The sequence below is a fragment of the Oncorhynchus mykiss genome, chromosome 8 (assembly GCF_057628025.1).
Source record: "Oncorhynchus mykiss isolate SJ-2025 chromosome 8, ASM5762802v1, whole genome shotgun sequence".
Taxonomy (NCBI): domain Eukaryota; kingdom Metazoa; phylum Chordata; class Actinopteri; order Salmoniformes; family Salmonidae; genus Oncorhynchus; species Oncorhynchus mykiss.
In genome coordinates, this window is record NC_143029.1 from 90535899 (window position 1) to 90557500 (window position 21602).

The 21602-nt window shown below is 44.8% G+C and overlaps 1 protein-coding gene across 1 annotated transcript in view; it reads right to left on the reverse strand.

Moving 5' to 3' along the window:
- The window catches only part of LOC149982180 (microtubule cross-linking factor 1-like), a 171278-nt gene that overhangs the window by 26605 nt on the left and 123071 nt on the right, over positions 1-21602 (reverse strand). The window contains exons 4-6 of the mRNA XM_090182938.1: positions 18148-18483; positions 16955-17353; positions 14841-15623 (exon numbers count right to left, since the gene is read on the reverse strand). Coding sequence (XP_090039064.1) covers positions 14841-15623; positions 16955-17353; positions 18148-18483 — 1518 coding nt within the window. The remainder of the gene's footprint in view (positions 1-14840; positions 15624-16954; positions 17354-18147; positions 18484-21602) is intronic.

The window sequence follows — 21602 nt, forward strand, 5'->3', positions numbered from 1 at the left end:
CACACAGGCTCCCCTTGGCGTTTAATACTGTTTACATCCAGTAGTAATGGACTCTACCATTCACGCAGACTCCCCTTGGTGTTTACATCCAGTAGTAATGGACTCTACCATTCACACAGACTCCCCTTGGGGTTTACATCCAGTAGTAATGGAATCTACCATTCACACAGACTCCCATTGGTGTTTACATCCAGTAGTAATGGAATCTACCATTCACACAGACTCCCCTTGGTGTTTACATCCAGTAGTAATGGACTCTACCATTCACACAGACTCCCCTTGGTGTTTACATCCAGTAGTAATGGACTCTACCATTCCCACAGACTCCCCTTGGTTTTTAATACTGTTTGCATCCAGTAGTAAGGGACTCTACCATTCACACAGACTCCCATTGGCGTTTAATACTGTTTACATCCAGTAGTAATGGACTCTACCATTCACACAGGCTCCCCTTGGCGTTTAATACTGTTTACATCCAGTAGTAATGGACTCGACCATTCACGCAGACTCCCCTTGGCGTTTAATACTGTTTACATCCAGTAGTAATGGACTCTACCATTCACACAGACTCCCCTTGGCGTTTTATACTGTTTACATCCAGTAGTAATGGACTCTACCATTCACACAGACTCCCCTTGGTGTTTACATCCAGTAGTAATGGACTCTACCATTCACACAGACTCCCCTTGGTGTTTACATCCAGTAGTAATGGACTCTACCATTCACACAGACTCCCCTTGGGGTTTACATCCAGTAGTAATGGAATCTACCATTCACACAGACTCCCCTTGGTGTTTACATCCAGTAGTAATGGAGTCTACCATTCACACAGACTCCCATTGGTGTTTACATCCAGTAGTAATAGAATCTACCATTCACACAGACTCCCCTTGGTGTTTACATCCAGTAGTAATGGACTCTACCATTCACACAGACTCCCCTTGGTGTTTACATCCAGTAGTAATGGACTCTACCATTCCCACAGACTCCCCTTGGTTTTTAATACTGTTTGCATCCAGTAGTAAGGGACTCTACCATTCACACAGACTCCCATTGGCGTTTAATACTGTTTACATCCAGTAGTAATGGACTCTACCATTCCCACAGACTCCCCTTGGTGTTTACATCCAGTAGTAATGGACTCTACCATTCACACAGACTCCCCTTGGCGTTTTATATTGTTTACATCCAGTAGTAATGGACTCTACCATTCACACAGGCTCCCCTTGGCGTTTAATACTGTTTACATCCAGTAGTAATGGACTCGACCATTCACGCAGACTCCCCTTGGCGTTTAATACTGTTTTCATCCAGTAGTAATGGACTCTACCATTCACAGACTCCCCTTGGCGTTTTATACTGTTTACATCCAGTAGTAATGGACTCTACCATTCACACAGACTCCCCTTGGTGTTTACATCCAGTAGTAATGGACTCTACCATTCACACAGACTCCCCTTGGTGTTTACATCCAGTAGTAATGGACTCTACCATTCACACAGACTCCCCTTGGTGTTTACATCCAGTAGTAATGGACTCTACCATTCACACAGACTCCCCTTGGCGTCTAATACTGTTTACATTCAGTAGTAATGGACTCTACCATTCCCACAGACTCCCCTTGGTTTTTAATACTGTTTGCATCCAGTAGTAAGGGACTCTACCATTCACACAGACTCCCCTTGGCGTTTAATACTGTTTACATCCAGTAGTAATGGACTCTACCATTCCCACAGACTCCCCTTGGTGTTTACATCCAGTAGTAATGGACTCTACCATTCACACAGACTCCCCTTGGCGTTTTATATTGTTTACATCCAGTAGTAATGGACTCTACCATTCACACAGGCTCCCCTTGGCGTTTAATACTGTTTACATCCAGTAGTAATGGACTCTACCATTCCCACAGACTCCCCTTGGTGTTTACATCCAGTAGTAATGGACTCTACCATTCACACAGACTCCCCTTGGCGTTTTATGTTGTTTACATCCAGTAGTAATGGACTCTACCATTCACACAGGCTCCCCTTGGCGTTTAATACTGTTTACATCCAGTAGTAATGGACTCGACCATTCACGCAGACTCCCCTTGGCGTTTAATACTGTTTTCATCCAGTAGTAATGGACTCTACCATTCACAGACTCCCCTTGGCGTTTTATACTGTTTACATCCAGTAGTAATGGACTCTACCATTCACACAGACTCCCCTTGGTGTTTACATCCAGTAGTAATGGACTCTACCATTCACACAGACTCCCCTTGGTGTTTACATCCAGTAGTAATGGAATCTACCATTCACACAGACTCCCCTTGGTGTTTACATCCAGTAGTAATGGAATCTACCATTCACACAGACTCCCCTTGGTGTTTACATCCAGTAGTAATGGACTCTACCATTCACACAGACTCCCCTTGGTGTTTACATCCAGTAGTAATGGACTCTACCATTCACACAGACTCCCCTTGGCGTCTAATACTGTTTACATTCAGTAGTAATGGACTCTACCATTCCCACAGACTCCCCTTGGTTTGTAATACTGTTTGCATCCAGTAGTAAGGGACTCTACCATTCACACAGACTCCCCTTGGCGTTTAATACTGTTTACATCCAGTAGTAATGGACTCTACCATTCCCACAGACTCCCCTTGGTGTTTACATCCAGTAGTAATGGACTCTACCATTCACACAGACTCCCCTTGGCGTTTTATATTGTTTACATCCAGTAGTAATGGACTCTACCATTCACACAGGCTCCCCTTGGCGTTTAATACTGTTTACATCCAGTAGTAATGGACTCTACCATTCACGCAGACTCCCCTTGGTGTTTACATCCAGTAGTAATGGACTCTACCATTCACACAGACTCCCCTTGGGGTTTACATCCAGTAGTAATAGAATCTACCATTCACACAGACTCCCATTGGTGTTTACATCCAGTAGTAATGGAATCTACCATTCACACAGACTCCCCTTGGTGTTTACATCCAGTAGTAATGGACTCTACCATTCACACAGACTCCCCTTGGTGTTTACACCCAGTAGTAATGGACTCTACCATTCCCACAGACTCCCCTTGGTTTTTAATACTGTTTGCATCCAGTAGTAAGGGACTCTACCATTCACACAGACTCCCATTGGCGTTTAATACTGTTTACATCCAGTAGTAATGGACTCTACCATTCACACAGGCTCCCCTTGGCGTTTAATACTGTTTACATCCAGTAGTAATGGACTCGACCATTCACGCAGACTCCCCTTGGCGTTTAATACTGTTTTCATCCAGTATTAATGGACTCTACCATTCACACAGACTCCCCTTGGCGTTTTATACTGTTTACATCCAGTAGTAATGGACTCTACCATTCACACAGACTCCCCTTGGTGTTTACATCCAGTAGTAATGGACTCTACCATTCACACAGACTCCCCTTGGTGTTTACATCCAGTAGCAATGGACTCTACCATTCACACAGACTCCCCTTGGGGTTTACATCCAGTAGTAATGGAATCTACCATTCACACAGACTCCCCTTGGTGTTTACATCCAGTAGTAATGGAATCTACCATTCACACAGACTCCCATTGGTGTTTACATCCAGTAGTAATGGAATCTACCATTCACACAGACTCCCCTTGGTGTTTACATCCAGTAGTAATGGACTCTACCATTCCCACAGACTCCCCTTGGTGTTTACATCCAGTAGTAATGGACTCTACCATTCACACAGACTCCCCTTGGCGTTTTATATTGTTTACATCCAGTAGTAATGGACTCTACCATTCACACAGGCTCCCCTTGGCGTTTAATACTGTTTACATCCAGTAGTAATGGACTCTACCATTCCCACAGACTCCCCTTGGTGTTTACATCCAGTAGTAATGGACTCTACCATTCACACAGACTCCCCTTGGCGTTTTATATTGTTTACATCCAGTAGTAATGGACTCTACCATTCACACAGGCTCCCCTTGGCGTTTAATACTGTTTACATCCAGTAGTAATGGACTCGACCATTCACGCAGACTCCCCTTGGCGTTTAATACTGTTTTCATCCAGTAGTAATGGGCTCTACCATTCACAGACTCCCCTTGGCGTTTTATACTGTTTACATCCAGTAGTAATGGACTCTACCATTCACACAGACTCCCCTTGGTGTTTACATCCAGTAGTAATGGACTCTACCATTCACACAGACTCCCCTTGGTGTTTACATCCAGTAGTAATGGAATCTACCATTCACACAGACTCCCCTTGGTGTTTACATCCAGTAGTAATGGAATCTACCATTCACACAGACTCCCCTTGGTGTTTACATCCAGTAGTAATGGACTCTACCATTCACACAGACTCCCCTTGGTGTTTACATCCAGTAGTAATGGACTCTACCATTCACACAGACTCCCCTTGGCGTCTAATACTGTTTACATTCAGTAGTAATGGACTCTACCATTCCCACAGACTCCCCTTGGTTTGTAATACTGTTTGCATCCAGTAGTAAGGGACTCTACCATTCACACAGACTCCCCTTGGCGTTTAATACTGTTTACATCCAGTAGTAATGGACTCTACCATTCCCACAGACTCCCCTTGGTGTTTACATCCAGTAGTAATGGACTCTACCATTCACACAGACTCCCCTTGGCGTTTTATATTGTTTACATCCAGTAGTAATGGACTCTACCATTCACACAGGCTCCCCTTGGCGTTTAATACTGTTTACATCCAGTAGTAATGGACTCTACCATTCACGCAGACTCCCCTTGGTGTTTACATCCAGTAGTAATGGACTCTACCATTCACACAGACTCCCCTTGGGGTTTACATCCAGTAGTAATAGAATCTACCATTCACACAGACTCCCATTGGTGTTTACATCCAGTAGTAATGGAATCTACCATTCACAAAGACTCCCCTTGGTGTTTACATCCAGTAGTAATGGACTCTACCATTCACACAGACTCCCCTTGGTGTTTACACCCAGTAGTAATGGACTCTACCATTCCCACAGACTCCCCTTGGTTTTTAATACTGTTTGCATCCAGTAGTAAGGGACTCTACCATTCACACAGACTCCCATTGGCGTTTAATACTGTTTACATCCAGTAGTAATGGACTCTACCATTCACACAGGCTCCCGTTGGCGTTTAATACTGTTTACATCCAGTAGTAATGGACTCGACCATTCACGCAGACTCCCCTTGGCGTTTAATACTGTTTTCATCCAGTATTAATGGACTCTACCATTCACACAGACTCCCCTTGGCGTTTTATACTGTTTACATCCAGTAGTAATGGACTCTACCATTCACACAGACTCCCCTTGGTGTTTACATCCAGTAGTAATGGACTCTACCATTCACACAGACTCCCCTTGGTGTTTACATCCAGTAGCAATGGACTCTACCATTCACACAGACTCCCCTTGGGGTTTACATCCAGTAGTAATGGAATCTACCATTCACACAGACTCCCCTTGGTGTTTACATCCAGTAGTAATGGAATCTACCATTCACACAGACTCCCCTTGGTGTTTACATCCAGTAGTAATGGAATCTACCATTCACACAGACTCCCCTTGGTGTTTACATCCAGTAGTAATGGAATCTACCATTCACACAGACTCCCCTTGGTGTTTACATCCAGTAGTAATGGACTCTACCATTCACACAGACTCCCCTTGGTGTTTACATCCAGTAGTAATGGACTCTACCATTCACACAGACTCCCCTTGGCGTCTAATACTGTTTACATTCAGTAGTAATGGACTCTACCATTCCCACAGACTCCCCTTGGTTTGTAATACTGTTTGCATCCAGTAGTAAGGGACTCTACCATTCACACAGACTCCCCTTGGCGTTTAATACTGTTTACATCCAGTAGTAATGGACTCTACCATTCCCACAGACTCCCCTTGGTGTTTACATCCAGTAGTAATGGACTCTACCATTCACACAGACTCCCCTTGGCGTTTTATATTGTTTACATCCAGTAGTAATGGACTCTACCATTCACACAGGCTCCCCTTGGCGTTTAATACTGTTTACATCCAGTAGTAATGGACTCGACCATTCACGCAGACTCCCCTTGGCGTTTAATACTGTTTTCATCCAGTAGTAATGGGCTCTACCATTCACAGACTCCCCTTGGCGTTTTATACTGTTTACATCCAGTAGTAATGGACTCTACCATTCACACAGACTCCCCTTGGTGTTTACATCCAGTAGTAATGGACTCTACCATTCACACAGACTCCCCTTGGTGTTTACATCCAGTAGTAATGGAATCTACCATTCACACAGACTCCCCTTGGTGTTTACATCCAGTAGTAATGGAATCTACCATTCACACAGACTCCCCTTGGTGTTTACATCCAGTAGTAATGGACTCTACCATTCACACAGACTCCCCTTGGTGTTTACATCCAGTAGTAATGGACTCTACCATTCACACAGACTCCCCTTGGCGTCTAATACTGTTTACATTCAGTAGTAATGGACTCTACCATTCCCACAGACTCCCCTTGGTTTGTAATACTGTTTGCATCCAGTAGTAAGGGACTCTACCATTCACACAGACTCCCCTTGGCGTTTAATACTGTTTACATCCAGTAGTAATGGACTCTACCATTCCCACAGACTCCCCTTGGTGTTTACATCCAGTAGTAATGGACTCTACCATTCACACAGACTCCCCTTGGCGTTTTATATTGTTTACATCCAGTAGTAATGGACTCTACCATTCACACAGGCTCCCCTTGGCGTTTAATACTGTTTACATCCAGTAGTAATGGACTCTACCATTCACGCAGACTCCCCTTGGTGTTTACATCCAGTAGTAATGGACTCTACCATTCACACAGACTCCCCTTGGGGTTTACATCCAGTAGTAATAGAATCTACCATTCACACAGACTCCCATTGGTGTTTACATCCAGTAGTAATGGAATCTACCATTCACACAGACTCCCCTTGGTGTTTACATCCAGTAGTAATGGACTCTACCATTCACACAGACTCCCCTTGGTGTTTACACCCAGTAGTAATGGACTCTACCATTCCCACAGACTCCCCTTGGTTTTTAATACTGTTTGCATCCAGTAGTAAGGGACTCTACCATTCACACAGACTCCCATTGGCGTTTAATACTGTTTACATCCAGTAGTAATGGACTCTACCATTCACACAGGCTCCCCTTGGCGTTTAATACTTTTTACATCCAGTAGTAATGGACTCGACCATTCACGCAGACTCCCCTTGGCGTTTAATACTGTTTTCATCCAGTATTAATGGACTCTACCATTCACACAGACTCCCCTTGGCGTTTTATACTGTTTACATCCAGTAGTAATGGACTCTACCATTCACACAGACTCCCCTTGGTGTTTACATCCAGTAGTAATGGACTCTACCATTCACACAGACTCCCCTTGGTGTTTACATCCAGTAGCAATGGACTCTACCATTCACACAGACTCCCCTTGGGGTTTACATCCAGTAGTAATGGAATCTACCATTCACACAGACTCCCCTTGGTGTTTACATCCAGTAGTAATGGAATCTACCATTCACACAGACTCCCATTGGTGTTTACATCCAGTAGTAATGGAATCTACCATTCACACAGACTCCCCTTGGTGTTTACATCCAGTAGTAATGGACTCTACCATTCACACAGACTCCCCTTGGTGTTTACATCCAGTAGTAATGGACTCTACCATTCACACAGACTCCCCTTGGTGTTTACATCCAGTAGTAATGGACTCTACCATTCACACAGACTCCCCTTGGCGTCTAATACTGTTTACATTCAGTAGTAATGGACTCTACCATTCCCACAGACTCCCCTTGGTTTTTAATACTGTTTGCATCCAGTAGTAAGGGACTCTACCATTCACACAGACTCCCCTTGGCGTTTAATACTGTTTACATCCAGTAGTAATGGACTCTACCATTCCCACAGACTCCCCTTGGTGTTTACATCCAGTAGTAATGGACTCTACCATTCACACAGACTCCCCTTGGCGTTTTATATTGTTTACATCCAGTAGTAATGGACTCTACCATTCACACAGGCTCCCCTTGGCGTTTAATACTGTTTACATCCAGTAGTAATGGACTCTACCATTCCCACAGACTCCCCTTGGTGTTTACATCCAGTAGTAATGGACTCTACCATTCACACAGACTCCCCTTGGCGTTTTATATTGTTTACATCCAGTAGTAATGGACTCTACCATTCACACAGGCTCCCCTTGGCGTTTAATACTGTTTACATCCAGTAGTAATGGACTCGACCATTCACGCAGACTCCCCTTGGCGTTTAATACTGTTTTCATCCAGTAGTAATGGACTCTACCATTCACAGACTCCCCTTGGCGTTTTATACTGTTTACATCCAGTAGTAATGGACTCTACCATTCACACAGACTCCCCTTGGTGTTTACATCCAGTAGTAATGGACTCTACCATTCACACAGACTCCCCTTGGTGTTTACATCCAGTAGTAATGGAATCTACCATTCACACAGACTCCCCTTGGTGTTTACATCCAGTAGTAATGGAATCTACCATTCACACAGACTCCCCTTGGTGTTTACATCCAGTAGTAATGGACTCTACCATTCACACAGACTCCCCTTGGTGTTTACATCCAGTAGTAATGGACTCTACCATTCACACAGACTCCCCTTGGCGTCTAATACTGTTTACATTCAGTAGTAATGGACTCTACCATTCCCACAGACTCCCCTTGGTTTGTAATACTGTTTGCATCCAGTATTAAGGGACTCTACCATTCACACAGACTCCCCTTGGCGTTTAATACTGTTTACATCCAGTAGTAATGGACTCTACCATTCCCACAGACTCCCCTTGGTGTTTACATCCAGTAGTAATGGACTCTACCATTCACACAGACTCCCCTTGGCGTTTTATATTGTTTACATCCAGTAGTAATGGACTCTACCATTCACACAGGCTCCCCTTGGCGTTTAATACTGTTTACATCCAGTAGTAATGGACTCTACCATTCACGCAGACTCCCCTTGGTGTTTACATCCAGTAGTAATGGACTCTACCATTCACACAGACTCCCCTTGGGGTTTACATCCAGTAGTAATAGAATCTACCATTCACACAGACTCCCATTGGTGTTTACATCCAGTAGTAATGGAATCTACCATTCACACAGACTCCCCTTGGTGTTTACATCCAGTAGTAATGGACTCTACCATTCACACAGACTCCCCTTGGTGTTTACATCCAGTAGTAATGGACTCTACCATTCCCACAGACTCCCCTTGGTTTTTAATACTGTTTGCATCCAGTAGTAAGGGACTCTACCATTCACACAGACTCCCATTGGCGTTTAATACTGTTTACATCCAGTAGTAATGGACTCTACCATTCACACAGGCTCCCCTTGGCGTTTAATACTGTTTACATCCAGTAGTAATGGACTCGACCATTCACGCAGACTCCCCTTGGCGTTTAATACTGTTTTCATCCAGTATTAATGGACTCTACCATTCACACAGACTCCCCTTGGCGTTTTATACTGTTTACATCCAGTAGTAATGGACTCTACCATTCACACAGACTCCCCTTGGTGTTTACATCCAGTAGTAATGGACTCTACCATTCACACAGACTCCCCTTGGTGTTTACATCCAGTAGCAATGGACTCTACCATTCACACAGACTCCCCTTGGGGTTTACATCCAGTAGTAATGGAATCTACCATTCACACAGACTCCCCTTGGTGTTTACATCCAGTAGTAATGGAATCTACCATTCACACAGACTCCCATTGGTGTTTACATCCAGTAGTAATGGAATCTACCATTCACACAGACTCCCCTTGGTGTTTACATCCAGTAGTAATGGACTCTACCATTCACACAGACTCCCCTTGGTGTTTACATCCAGTAGTAATGGACTCTACCATTCACACAGACTCCCCTTGGTGTTTACATCCAGTAGTAATGGACTCTACCATTCACACATACTCCCCTTGGCGTCTAATACTGTTTACATTCAGTAGTAATGGACTCTACCATTCCCACAGACTCCCCTTGGTTTTTAATACTGTTTGCATCCAGTAGTAAGGGACTCTACCATTCACACAGACTCCCCTTGGCGTTTAATACTGTTTACATCCAGTAGTAATGGACTCTACCATTCCCACAGACTCCCCTTGGTGTTTACATCCAGTAGTAATGGACTCTACCATTCCCACAGACTCCCCTTGGTTTTTAATACTGTTTGCATCCAGTAGTAAGGGACTCTACCATTCACACAGACTCCCATTGGCGTTTAATACTGTTTACATCCAGTAGTAATGGACTCTACCATTCACACAGGCTCCCCTTGGCGTTTAATACTGTTTACATCCAGTAGTAATGGACTCGACCATTCACGCAGACTCCCCTTGGCGTTTAATACTGTTTTCATCCAGTATTAATGGACTCTACCATTCACACAGACTCCCCTTGGCGTTTTATACTGTTTACATCCAGTAGTAATGGACTCTACCATTCACACAGACTCCCCTTGGTGTTTACATCCAGTAGTAATGGACTCTACCATTCACACAGACTCCCCTTGGTGTTTACATCCAGTAGCAATGGACTCTACCATTCACACAGACTCCCCTTGGGGTTTACATCCAGTAGTAATGGAATCTACCATTCACACAGACTCCCCTTGGTGTTTACATCCAGTAGTAATGGAATCTACCATTCACACAGACTCCCATTGGTGTTTACATCCAGTAGTAATGGAATCTACCATTCACACAGACTCCCCTTGGTGTTTACATCCAGTAGTAATGGACTCTACCATTCACACAGACTCCCCTTGGTGTTTACATCCAGTAGTAATGGACTCTACCATTCACACAGACTCCCCTTGGTGTTTACATCCAGTAGTAATGGACTCTACCATTCACACATACTCCCCTTGGCGTCTAATACTGTTTACATTCAGTAGTAATGGACTCTACCATTCCCACAGACTCCCCTTGGTTTTTAATACTGTTTGCATCCAGTAGTAAGGGACTCTACCATTCACACAGACTCCCCTTGGCGTTTAATACTGTTTACATCCAGTAGTAATGGACTCTACCATTCCCACAGACTCCCCTTGGTGTTTACATCCAGTAGTAATGGACTCTACCATTCACACAGACTCCCCTTGGCGTTTTATATTGTTTACATCCAGTAGTAATGGACTCTACCATTCACACAGGCTCCCCTTGGCGTTTAATACTGTTTACATCCAGTAGTAATGGACTCTACCATTCCCACAGACTCCCCTTGGTGTTTACATCCAGTAGTAATGGACTCTACCATTCACACAGACTCCCCTTGGTGTTTACATCCAGTAGTAATGGACTCTACCATTCACACAGACTCCCCTTGGCGTTTTATACTGTTTACATCTAGTAGTAATGGACTCTACCATTCACACAGACTCCCCTTGGTGTTTTATACTGTTTACATCCAGTAGTAATGGACTCTACCATTCACACAAACTCCCCTTGGTGTTTACATCCAGTAGTAATGGACTCTACCATTCACACAGACTACCCTTGGGGATTTGTAATTACCATTCACACAGAATACTGTTTACATCCAGTAGTAATGGACTCAAACATACTACCCTTGAGGTTTTGTAATTATCCCGTCTGTGGCACTCTAGCCACTTTTAAAGTGGTGTTCTAGGGAATAGAGAGCCATTTGGGACTCAAATTAGACTGACCATCTGTCCCCTTGGTTAAACATGACCCTGGACTGTCTATCTGTCCCCTTGGTTAAACATGATCCTGGACTGTCTATCTGGCTCCTTGGTTAAACATGATCCTGGACTGTCTATCTGGCTCCTTGGTTAAACATGATCCTGGACTGTCTATCTGGCTCCTTGGTTAAACATGATCCTGGACTGTCTATCTGGCTCCTTGGTTAAACATGATCCTGGACTGTCTATCTGGCTCCATGGTTAAACATGATCCTGGACTGTCTATCTGGCTCCTTGGTTAAACATGATCCTGGACTGTCTATCTGGCTCCTTGGTTAAACATGATCCTGGACTGTCTATCTGACTCCTTGGTTAAACATGATCCTGGACTGTCTATCTGGCTCCTTGGTTAAACATGATCCTGGACTCTATCTATCTTGCTCCTTGGTTAAACATGATCCTGGACTGTCTATCTGGCTCCTTGGTTAAACATGATCCTGGACTGTCTATCTGGCTCCTTGGTTAAACATGATCCTGGACTGTCTATCTGGCTCCTTGGTTAAACATGATCCTGGACTGTCTATCTGACTCCTTGGTTAAACATGATCCTGGACTGTCTATCTGGCTCCTTGGTTAAACATGATCCTGGACTGTCTATCTGGCTCCTTGGTTAAACATGATCCTGGACTGTCTATCTGGCTCCTTGGTTAAACATGATCCTGGACTGTCTATCTGGCTCCTTGGTTAAACATGATCCTGGACTGTCTATCTGGCTCCTTGGTTAAACATGATCCTGGACTGTCTATCTGACTCCTTGGTTAAACATGATCCTGGACTGTCTATCTGACTCCTTGGTTAAACATGATCCTGGACTGTCTATCTGACTCCTTGGTTAAACATGATCCTGGACTGTCTATCTGGCTCCTTGGTTAAACATGATCCTGGACTGTCTATCTGACTCCTTGGCTGAACATGATCCTGGACTGTCTATCTGGCTCCTTGGTTAAACATGATCCTGGACTGTCTATCTGACTCCTTGGCTGAACATGGCTTTGCATATGAACCATATTCCTCAGTTATTATAAAGTCACGTTGTGCTCTTTGACAAGACATAGTCATTACTTCAATCTTTCTTTGTATTGCTCTTTTAATTATACGGTGTCATAAAGCCTCAGAAGGAATCCGGTGAGCAGGGTTTAATGTTTAATAGTTATTCACGCTTTGCAAAATAACATATTACCGTAATGTTTTCCATAATAACATCTAACTGACTTTATAATTCGTCTTATTGATACTTATTGATACTTGAGCCAATAAGGAAGCAGCCAGGGGGTTGATGTCCAGGAGTAGTGGGGAGACAGCATAACATACAGTACAGACATGTATGGGGGCTGGGTTACAACCCAAATGGTACCTTATTCCTATCATAGTGCACTACTGTTAACCAGCTTCCATAGGGCTCTATATAGGGACTATTGACCAGGTTCCATAGGGCTCAATATAGGGACTGTTAACCAGGTTCCATAGGGCTCTATATAGGGACTATTGACCAGGTTCCATAGGGCTCAATATAGGGACTGTTGACCAGGTTCCATAGGGCTCTATATAGGGACTGTTAACCAGGTTCCATAGGGCTCTATATAGGGACTGTTAACCAGGTTCCATAGGGCTCAATATAGGGACTGTTAACCAGGTTCCATAGGGCTCTATATAGGGACTATTGACCAGGTTCCATAGGGCTCAATATAGGGACTGTTAACCGGGTTCCATAGGGCTCTATATAGGGACTGTTAACCAGGTTCCATAGGGCTCTATATAGGGACTGTTAACCAGCTTCCATAGGGCTCTATATAGAGACTGTTAACCAGGTTCCATAGGGCTCTATATAGGGACTGTTAACCAGGTTCCATAGGGCTCTATATAGGGACTGTTGACCAGCTTCTGTAGGGCTCTATATAGGGACTGTTAACCAGGTTCCATAGGGCTCTATATAGGGACTGTTGACCAGCTTCTGTAGGGCTCTATATAGGGACTGTTAACCAGGTTCCATAGGGCTCTATATAGAGACTGTTAACCAGGTTCCATAGGGCTCTATATAGGGACTGTTAACCAGGTTCCATAGGGCTCTATATAGGGACTGTTGACCAGCTTCTGTAGGGCTCTATATAGGGACTGTTAACCAGGTTCCATAGGGCTCTATATAGAGACTGTTAACCAGGTTCCATAGGGCTCTATATAGGGACTGTTGACCAGCTTCTGTAGGGCTCTATATAGATACTGTTAACCAGGTTCCATAGGGCTCTATATAGAGACTGTTAACCAGGTTCCATAGGGCTCTATATAGAGACTGTTAACCAGGTTCCATAGGGCTCTATATAGGGACTGTTAACCAGGTTCTATAGGGCTCTATATAGGGACTGTTAACCAGGTTCCATAGGGCTCTATATAGAGACTGTTAACCAGGTTCCATAGGGCTCTATATAGGGACTGTTGACCAGCTTCTGTAGGGCTCTATATAGAGACTGTTAACCAGGTTCCATAGGGCTCTATATAGAGACTGTTGACCAGGTTACATAGGGCTCTATATAGAGACTGTTAACCAGGTTCCATAGGGCTCTATATAGAGACTGTTGACCAGGTTCCATAGGGCTCTATATAGAGACTGTTGACCAGCTTCTGTAGGGCTCTATATAGATACTGTTAACCAGGTTCCATAGGGCTCTATATAGAGACTGTTAACCAGGTTCCATAGGGCTCTATATAGAGACTGTTAACCAGGTTCCATAGGGCTCTATATAGAGACTGTTGACCAGGTTACATAGGGCTCTATATAGGGACTGTTAACCAGGTTCCATAGGGCTCTATATAGAGACTGTTGACCAGGTTACATAGGGTTCACAACTGGTGCGACCTGGAAAAACTATCTTCAAAGGCCGTCAAAGCCCTTAAGAGACAAGGGCTTAAGCCAAGTAAAGCAAGCCATATGGATCTGGTCAACAGTAGTGCACTAGATAGGGAATAGGGTGCCGTTTCGGTCGTACCCCTGGATACAGACAGATAGAGGTCAGAGGTCACAGGAGTGTCCCATCCTGTCTTCCTTACCTGGAAATCTGTGACCAGGTCGCGTCCCAGGGTGCTGATGGGCGAATCCCGGGACATGGATGTGACCCCTGACAGGAAGCTGCTAGACTCTGTAAGGTTGGGCATGGGCGACAGGTCATCCCCACTATCCCGGTCCCCTACCCTCTCCCTTAGCCCGTCTCCCAGGTGATCCACCTTCTCCATGAAGATATGGAGCTCTGTCCTGAAGGCCTTCATTCGGGTGTTGATAGTGTCCAGGACCTGCGAGTCTTGTAGGGACTCGAGGAGTGTGGTGGTGTTCCCCCTGTCCTCTCCGCTTCCCTCCCCACTGTGTCCTCTGAACCCCTCTATGCAGAGACTGTCCCCTCCCGTTACTATAATCTTTCCCTCGTAGATCAGACTGTCCGTGTCGGTAATGAGGCGGTCTACGGTCTTCCCAAGACGCTCTGCTTCTCGTTTGACGTTCATGAACGTCTCACGGTCTTCTCGTCTGAGGTTGGCTAGTTCCGTGGTGCTGAGCCCGCTGATCTCGTCTGAGGGCTTGTGACTTCCGAAACCAGAGGTCGTGGTGGTCTTCTCAAACAGGTCCTCCGAGTCGCTCTCGCCGCCGACAGGCCCCTCCCTCTTGGGGTGTAGAAGGAGGAGCCTCCCAGTTTCTTCCTCCTCTGCGGCGTCTCGGCGGCCGGTGTCGCTGTCTGCATCGCTGTCCCGTGGGGAGCCGGTGCGGAGGCCCAGGTGTTGGGCAAGGTCACAGCGCTGAACGTTGGACATCAGAACTCTGTTCTCATACTGCAGCTTCATCACCTGGATGGGTAAGGAGACAAGACCACAATATGTTAACTTCAGAGAAGACAACGTTATGTTAACGTCAGAGAGAAGACACCATTATGTTAGCTTCAGAGAGAAGACAACATTATGTTAGCTTCAGAGAGAAGACAACATTATGTTAGCTTCAGAGAGAAGACACCATTATGTTATCTTCAGAGAGAAGACAACATTATGTTAGCTTCAGAGAGAAGACACCATTATGTTAGCTTCAGAGAGAAGACACCATTATGTTAGCTTCAGAGAGAAGACAACATTATGTTAGCTTCAGAGAGAAGACACCATTATGTTAGCTTCAGAGAGAAGACACCATTATGTTAGCTTCAGAGAGAAGACAACATTATGTTAGCTTCAGAAAGAAGACACCATTATGTTGGCTTCAGAGAGAAGACACCATTATGTTAGCTTCAGAGAGAAGACACCATTATGTTAGCTTCAGAGAGAAGACACCATTATGTTAGCTTCAGAGAGAAGACAACATTATGTTAGCTTCAGAGAGAATACACATTATGTTAGCTTCAGAGAGAAGACACCATTATGTTAGCTTCAGAGAGAAGACACCATTATGTTAGCTTCAGAGAGAAGACACATTATGTTAGCTTCAGAGAGAAGACACCATTATGTTAGCTTCAGAGAGAAGACACCATTATGTTAGCTTCAGAGAGAAGACACATTATGTTAGCTTCAGAGAGAAGACACATTATGTTAGCTTCAGAGAGAAGACACCATTATGTTAGCTTCAGAGAGAAGACACATTATGTTAGCTTCAGAGAGAAGACACATTATGTTAGCTTCAGAGAGAAGACACCATTATGTTAGCTTCAGAGAGAAGACACCATTATGTTAGCTTCAGAGAAGACAACATTATGTTAGCTTCAGAGAGAAGACACCATTATGTTAGCTTCAGAGAAGACAACATTATGCTAGCTTCAGAGAGAAGACACCATTATGCTAGCTTCAGAGAGAAGACACATTATGTTAGCTTCAGGAACATCTTAAGACAACACATCTTTACAAAGATAACAACCAGATACAATGCACAGAGCATTATTGTTACTCTAGTGAGTCATACACAGAGCAGTATGGGTACTGTAGTACATCATACACTGAGCATTATGGGTACTGTAGTACATCATACACAGAGCATTATGGGTACTGTAGTACATCATACACAGAGTATTGTGGGTACTGTAGTACATCATACACAGAGTATTGTGGGTACTGTAGTACATCATACACCAAGTCTTATGGGTACTGTAGTACATCATACACATAGCATTGTGGGTAATGTAGTACATCATACAACACACCTTCCCGCTGAGCTCGTTGATCTGCATCCTGGCTGCCTTCAGCTCCTCCATCATCACAACACCGCTCCCGTTACCCCCGCCGCCACCGTTACCCCCATTACCGGTCTTCATCAGCATCACTCCGACATCGACGTCCTCGTCTCTCGGGCCGAACTTGAAGCGGTTCAGTTCTGACGTCAGCTGTTTGTTGTGGTCCTCGATCTCCGAGATGGACCGGCGGAGAAGTTCTGCCTCTTCCTCTACAAACTGTAGGTGGCGTCGCAGCTCCCCGGCTGACTCCAGAGCGTCTCCGCCGTACGGGGAGGAGGGCATGCTGCTGAAGGGCTCCCGGCCGAAACAGTCCCTCTCGTACTGGCAGCGGATGTCCTCGTTCTCAGCCCGCAGGCCTCGGTTCTCCACCTGATAATAATGATCACAATGTCATGTTCTATTTGGGAAATTATATTCTTTCCTATACGAAGATAAAAAATTATGACAAAGTTTGTTTTCGAAATGCTATTTACTATATAGTTCACTGCTTTACACCCCACTGGGCCCTGGTCAAAAGTAGTGCATAGGGCCCTGGTCTATAGTAGTGCATAGGGCCCTGGTCTATAGTAGTGCATAGGGCCCTGGTCTATAGTAGTGCATAGGGCCCTGGTCTATAGTAGTGGATAGGGCCCTGGTCTATAGTAGTGGATAGGGCCCTGGTCGATAGTAGTGGATAGGGCTCTGGTCTATAATAGTGCATTGGGCCCTGGTCTATAGTAGTGGATAGGGCCCTGGTCTATAGCAGTGCACAGGGCCTTGGTCTATAGTAGTGGATAGGGCCCTGGTCTATAGTAGTGCACAGGGCCCTGGTCTATAGTAGTGCACAGGGCCCTGGTCTATAGTAGTGCACAGGGCCCTGGTCTTTAGTAGTGCACAGGGCCCTGGTCTATAGTAGTGGATAGGGCCCTGGTCTATAGTAGTGAACAGGGCCCTGGTCTATAGTAGTGCACAGGGCCCTGGTCTATAGTAGTGCACAGGGCCCTGGTCTATAGTAGTGGATAGGGCCCTGGTCTATAGTAGTGGATAGGGCCCTGGTAGTGCACAGGGCCTTGGTCTATAGTAGTGGATAGGGCCCTGGTAGTGCACAGGGCCTTGGTCTATAGTAGTGGAAAAGGGGGACATTTGGGGGACACAGCCCAAGGTAAAATAGTCATGGCACCTACCTCTAGTTCAACAATCTTCCTCCCCAGAATATTAGCCTCTTCCTCCACCAGTTTGAGTCGGAGCCGTAGCTCAGCCTCCCTGGTGCTGTGTGGCCCACCACCTGCAAGCTCTGCCAGGGGTAGAGGGCTGTCCACGTCCCCGTAGACTGACTTATACTTCTGTATCTCCTGCTCAAGCTCTTCCTTCTCCCTCCCCAGCTTGGCCATCTTCTTTCGCATGAGGGTGGATTCTTCCTTAGAGAATTGGAGCTGGCACCTGAGATCTGCACTGTCGTCTTGATTCAGAAACTTCTTGTCCTTAAAGGTTTCCCTGCTCCCTCTCCGCCGTAGAGCGGTCTGTGAGACGGAAGGAGAAATCACAAACATTATAGAGGACATACTGCACACTGATGGATACGATAACTAGGACAAGGTGGGGACAAATGATTTACACAGTTTTAATCTTCAAATCTTTTGTCCCTTTTTTTTTGACAGAATACATGGACATAATATCAAGGGCCCGGAGGTTTTCCTGCTCAGGTCTTGTCAATCAAATTCAATCAAATGTATTTATAAAGCCCTTCTTACATCAGCTGATATCTCAAATGGATGTACAGAATCCCAGCAGCCTAAAACCACAAACAGCAAGCAATGCAGGTGTAGAAGCACGGTGGCTAGGAAAAACTCCCTAGAAAGGCCAAAACCTAGGAAGAAACCTAGAGAGGAACCAGGCTATGAGGGGTGGCCAGTCCTCTTCTGGCTGTGCCAGGTGGAGAGGAACCAGGCTATGAGGGGTGGCCAGTCCTCTTCTGGCTGTGCCAGGTGGAGAGGAACCAGGCTATGAGGGGTGGCCAGTTCTCTTCTGGCTGTGCCAGGTGGAGAGGAACCAGGCTATGAGGGGTGGCCAGTCCTCTTCTGGCTGTGCCGGGTAGAGAGGAACCAGGATCTGAGGGGTGGCCAGTCCTCTTCTGGCTGTGCCGGGTGGAGATTAAGAGGACATGGCCATTAAGGCCAGATCGTTCTTCAAGATGGTCAAATAATAATAACAGTTGATGTAGAGGGTGCAACAGGTCACCACCTCAGGAGTAAATGTCAGTTGGCTTTTCATAGCCGATCATTCAGAGGTCGAGACAACAGGTTTAAACTCACTCCTTTGAAGTGAGTTTAAAGTCTACATGTTCAGAGAGACAGAGACAGACAGACAGAGAGACAGACAGAGAGACAGACAGCGAGACAGACAGACAGACAGACAGACAGACAGACAGACAGACAGACAGACAGACAGACAGGCAGACAGACAGACAGACAGACAGACAGACAGACAGACAGACAGGCAGGCAGACAGAGAGACAGACAGACAGACAGACAGGCAGACAGACAGACAGACAGACAGACAGACAGACAGACAGACAGACAGGCAGGCAGACAGAGAGACAGACAGACAGACAGACACACGTTTTTCCCTCTGTCCTGTGTTTACTCCCATGTTATGGTGCTGTAACCAAGTGGGTTGCCCAACATAAACTGAGACCAGGAAGTGAGTGAGTCAAGGTCTGTCTCCGGCGGGTGTAACGAGGTCACAACCCCCTCAGTCTTTCCACCAGGCCGGCCATCTACGATTCATATACACTACTAGCTAACCCCGACTAGGCTATTTAACTCCATATAGTGGTGTAGAGAGGAGACTGGGGATTTGGTTCGAAGTTTCATGTACTTCCCTAAGCCATGGGAGATTGTAAATGTCATGAGGGTTTGACTTTATAACTCGCCTGTAGCTCCCACACGGTGGCCTCATAGGAATCTGTATAAATGTCATAACAAGTAACATAGCCGGCAACGTTGGATTTACATTCATAAGAAATTTATGATTCACCTCGAAATGGTAAAACGTGGGACTCAGATATTTATTTGAGCAATATTCTACAGTATATACCAGCATAACTCAGGTGTCTGAAGTGTCATTTAGTCCACAAAAAGGCTCCAGAAAAGGCATTCCGTGACCCAGAAAGCAAAACTGTAATGTTTCAATATCATTACGTAGATAATGTGACGATACATGAACACTGTATGATTCAAAACGTGGAAAATGTGCACATTTTAATTTAATATTATAAAATCAAAAGGTCCGATTTTGAAAATCATAACACATTTTAAGTAATTACCCCCCCTAGCAACATTCTAAGGTTGCCATGTTACATCTCGGTTACTAAGGTTACACACATTGCATGTCCATGCAGAAAGCAAGGCATATTACCAGACTGGAGGAATCCTGAAATAATACGATATAATGCCTGTTAACATGCTAAATAAATATTTCTTAGATGCCAGAACAGTGTTTAATGTAGCTTTTATTTATTTAGGATTATTTCCTGCATGTAAATGACCAAAGCGCCCTCTAGTGGTCTCATGGGTGAAATGTGATTTATACGTTTCCGTAACGATAATGCTAGTACGAACTTCGAACCCAGGCGCAGAAAAACACAGCAAGTAGAGGTAAGGGTGAATCCAAATCTTTTACTTATGAGTCTTGACACAAACAAGGCAACAGCACAAGAGAACACTAGTAAAACAGGAGACCTAAGAGAAGGCCAACTGAGGAATCTAAATAACAAGGCAACCAGGTGAACAGAGAAGGTAAGTAAACACAGGTGAATCCAATAAGGTATAATCAGGGTGACCTGGGAAGTAGAAAACAGGATAAGGGGGCCCAGCGGTAACCAGGGAAACAACAATCAAATAAAACAGATAACTGTGTCAGTTTCATCATTTCATAAATTAATAAACACATTTTTTTTTACACAGAAAATCTGGTGTTTCTATGTCAAACGGTTTTATTATATTTCTGTCTTCTGTGATGTATATAAAGTGTAATATTAGGATTATAATGGAATACATTTCTCTATACCTGACATGGTACAGGTGTCTTTTTATTCACACAACCATGTGTGTGAGGTGTAACCTTTTGTTTCAAAGTAGATTTGTTTTTAAAACCACCCCCCCCCCCCTCCCAAAAAAAAGTCCTGTGTGACACTGATTTAGCCCACTGCAGTAAAAGGTTAACCACTGTGTTAGCTAGCAAATGTTAAGCTGCCTTTTGCCTACTAGTTTGGCTAGTAGGCAAAAGCAATGGCAGCCCCTTGTAGGCCAAATACAGCCGCCAAAACGTCTTATAATAACTGAGAAAACTACATGGGGGTCCCGATGGTTCATCCAGATCAACAAAAATATAACATTTAATGACAGATGTGTTTTATATTAATCCAGACTATTTTTGAGGAAGTGTTACTACTGGCTATGTTGTAGCTACAGTGTCTCGAGAGGGACAAACGTTTTTCAAGCAAAGGTCTTTTAAGGTATGCGAGCATAGATGTTTACTTTCGCCTAGCCGAGTTCTGCTAGAAGCAAACTGAACCTAGTCCTAGTTCTGCTAGAAGCAAACAGAACCTAGTCTGGGCCTAGCAGAGGAGAATTGGTGT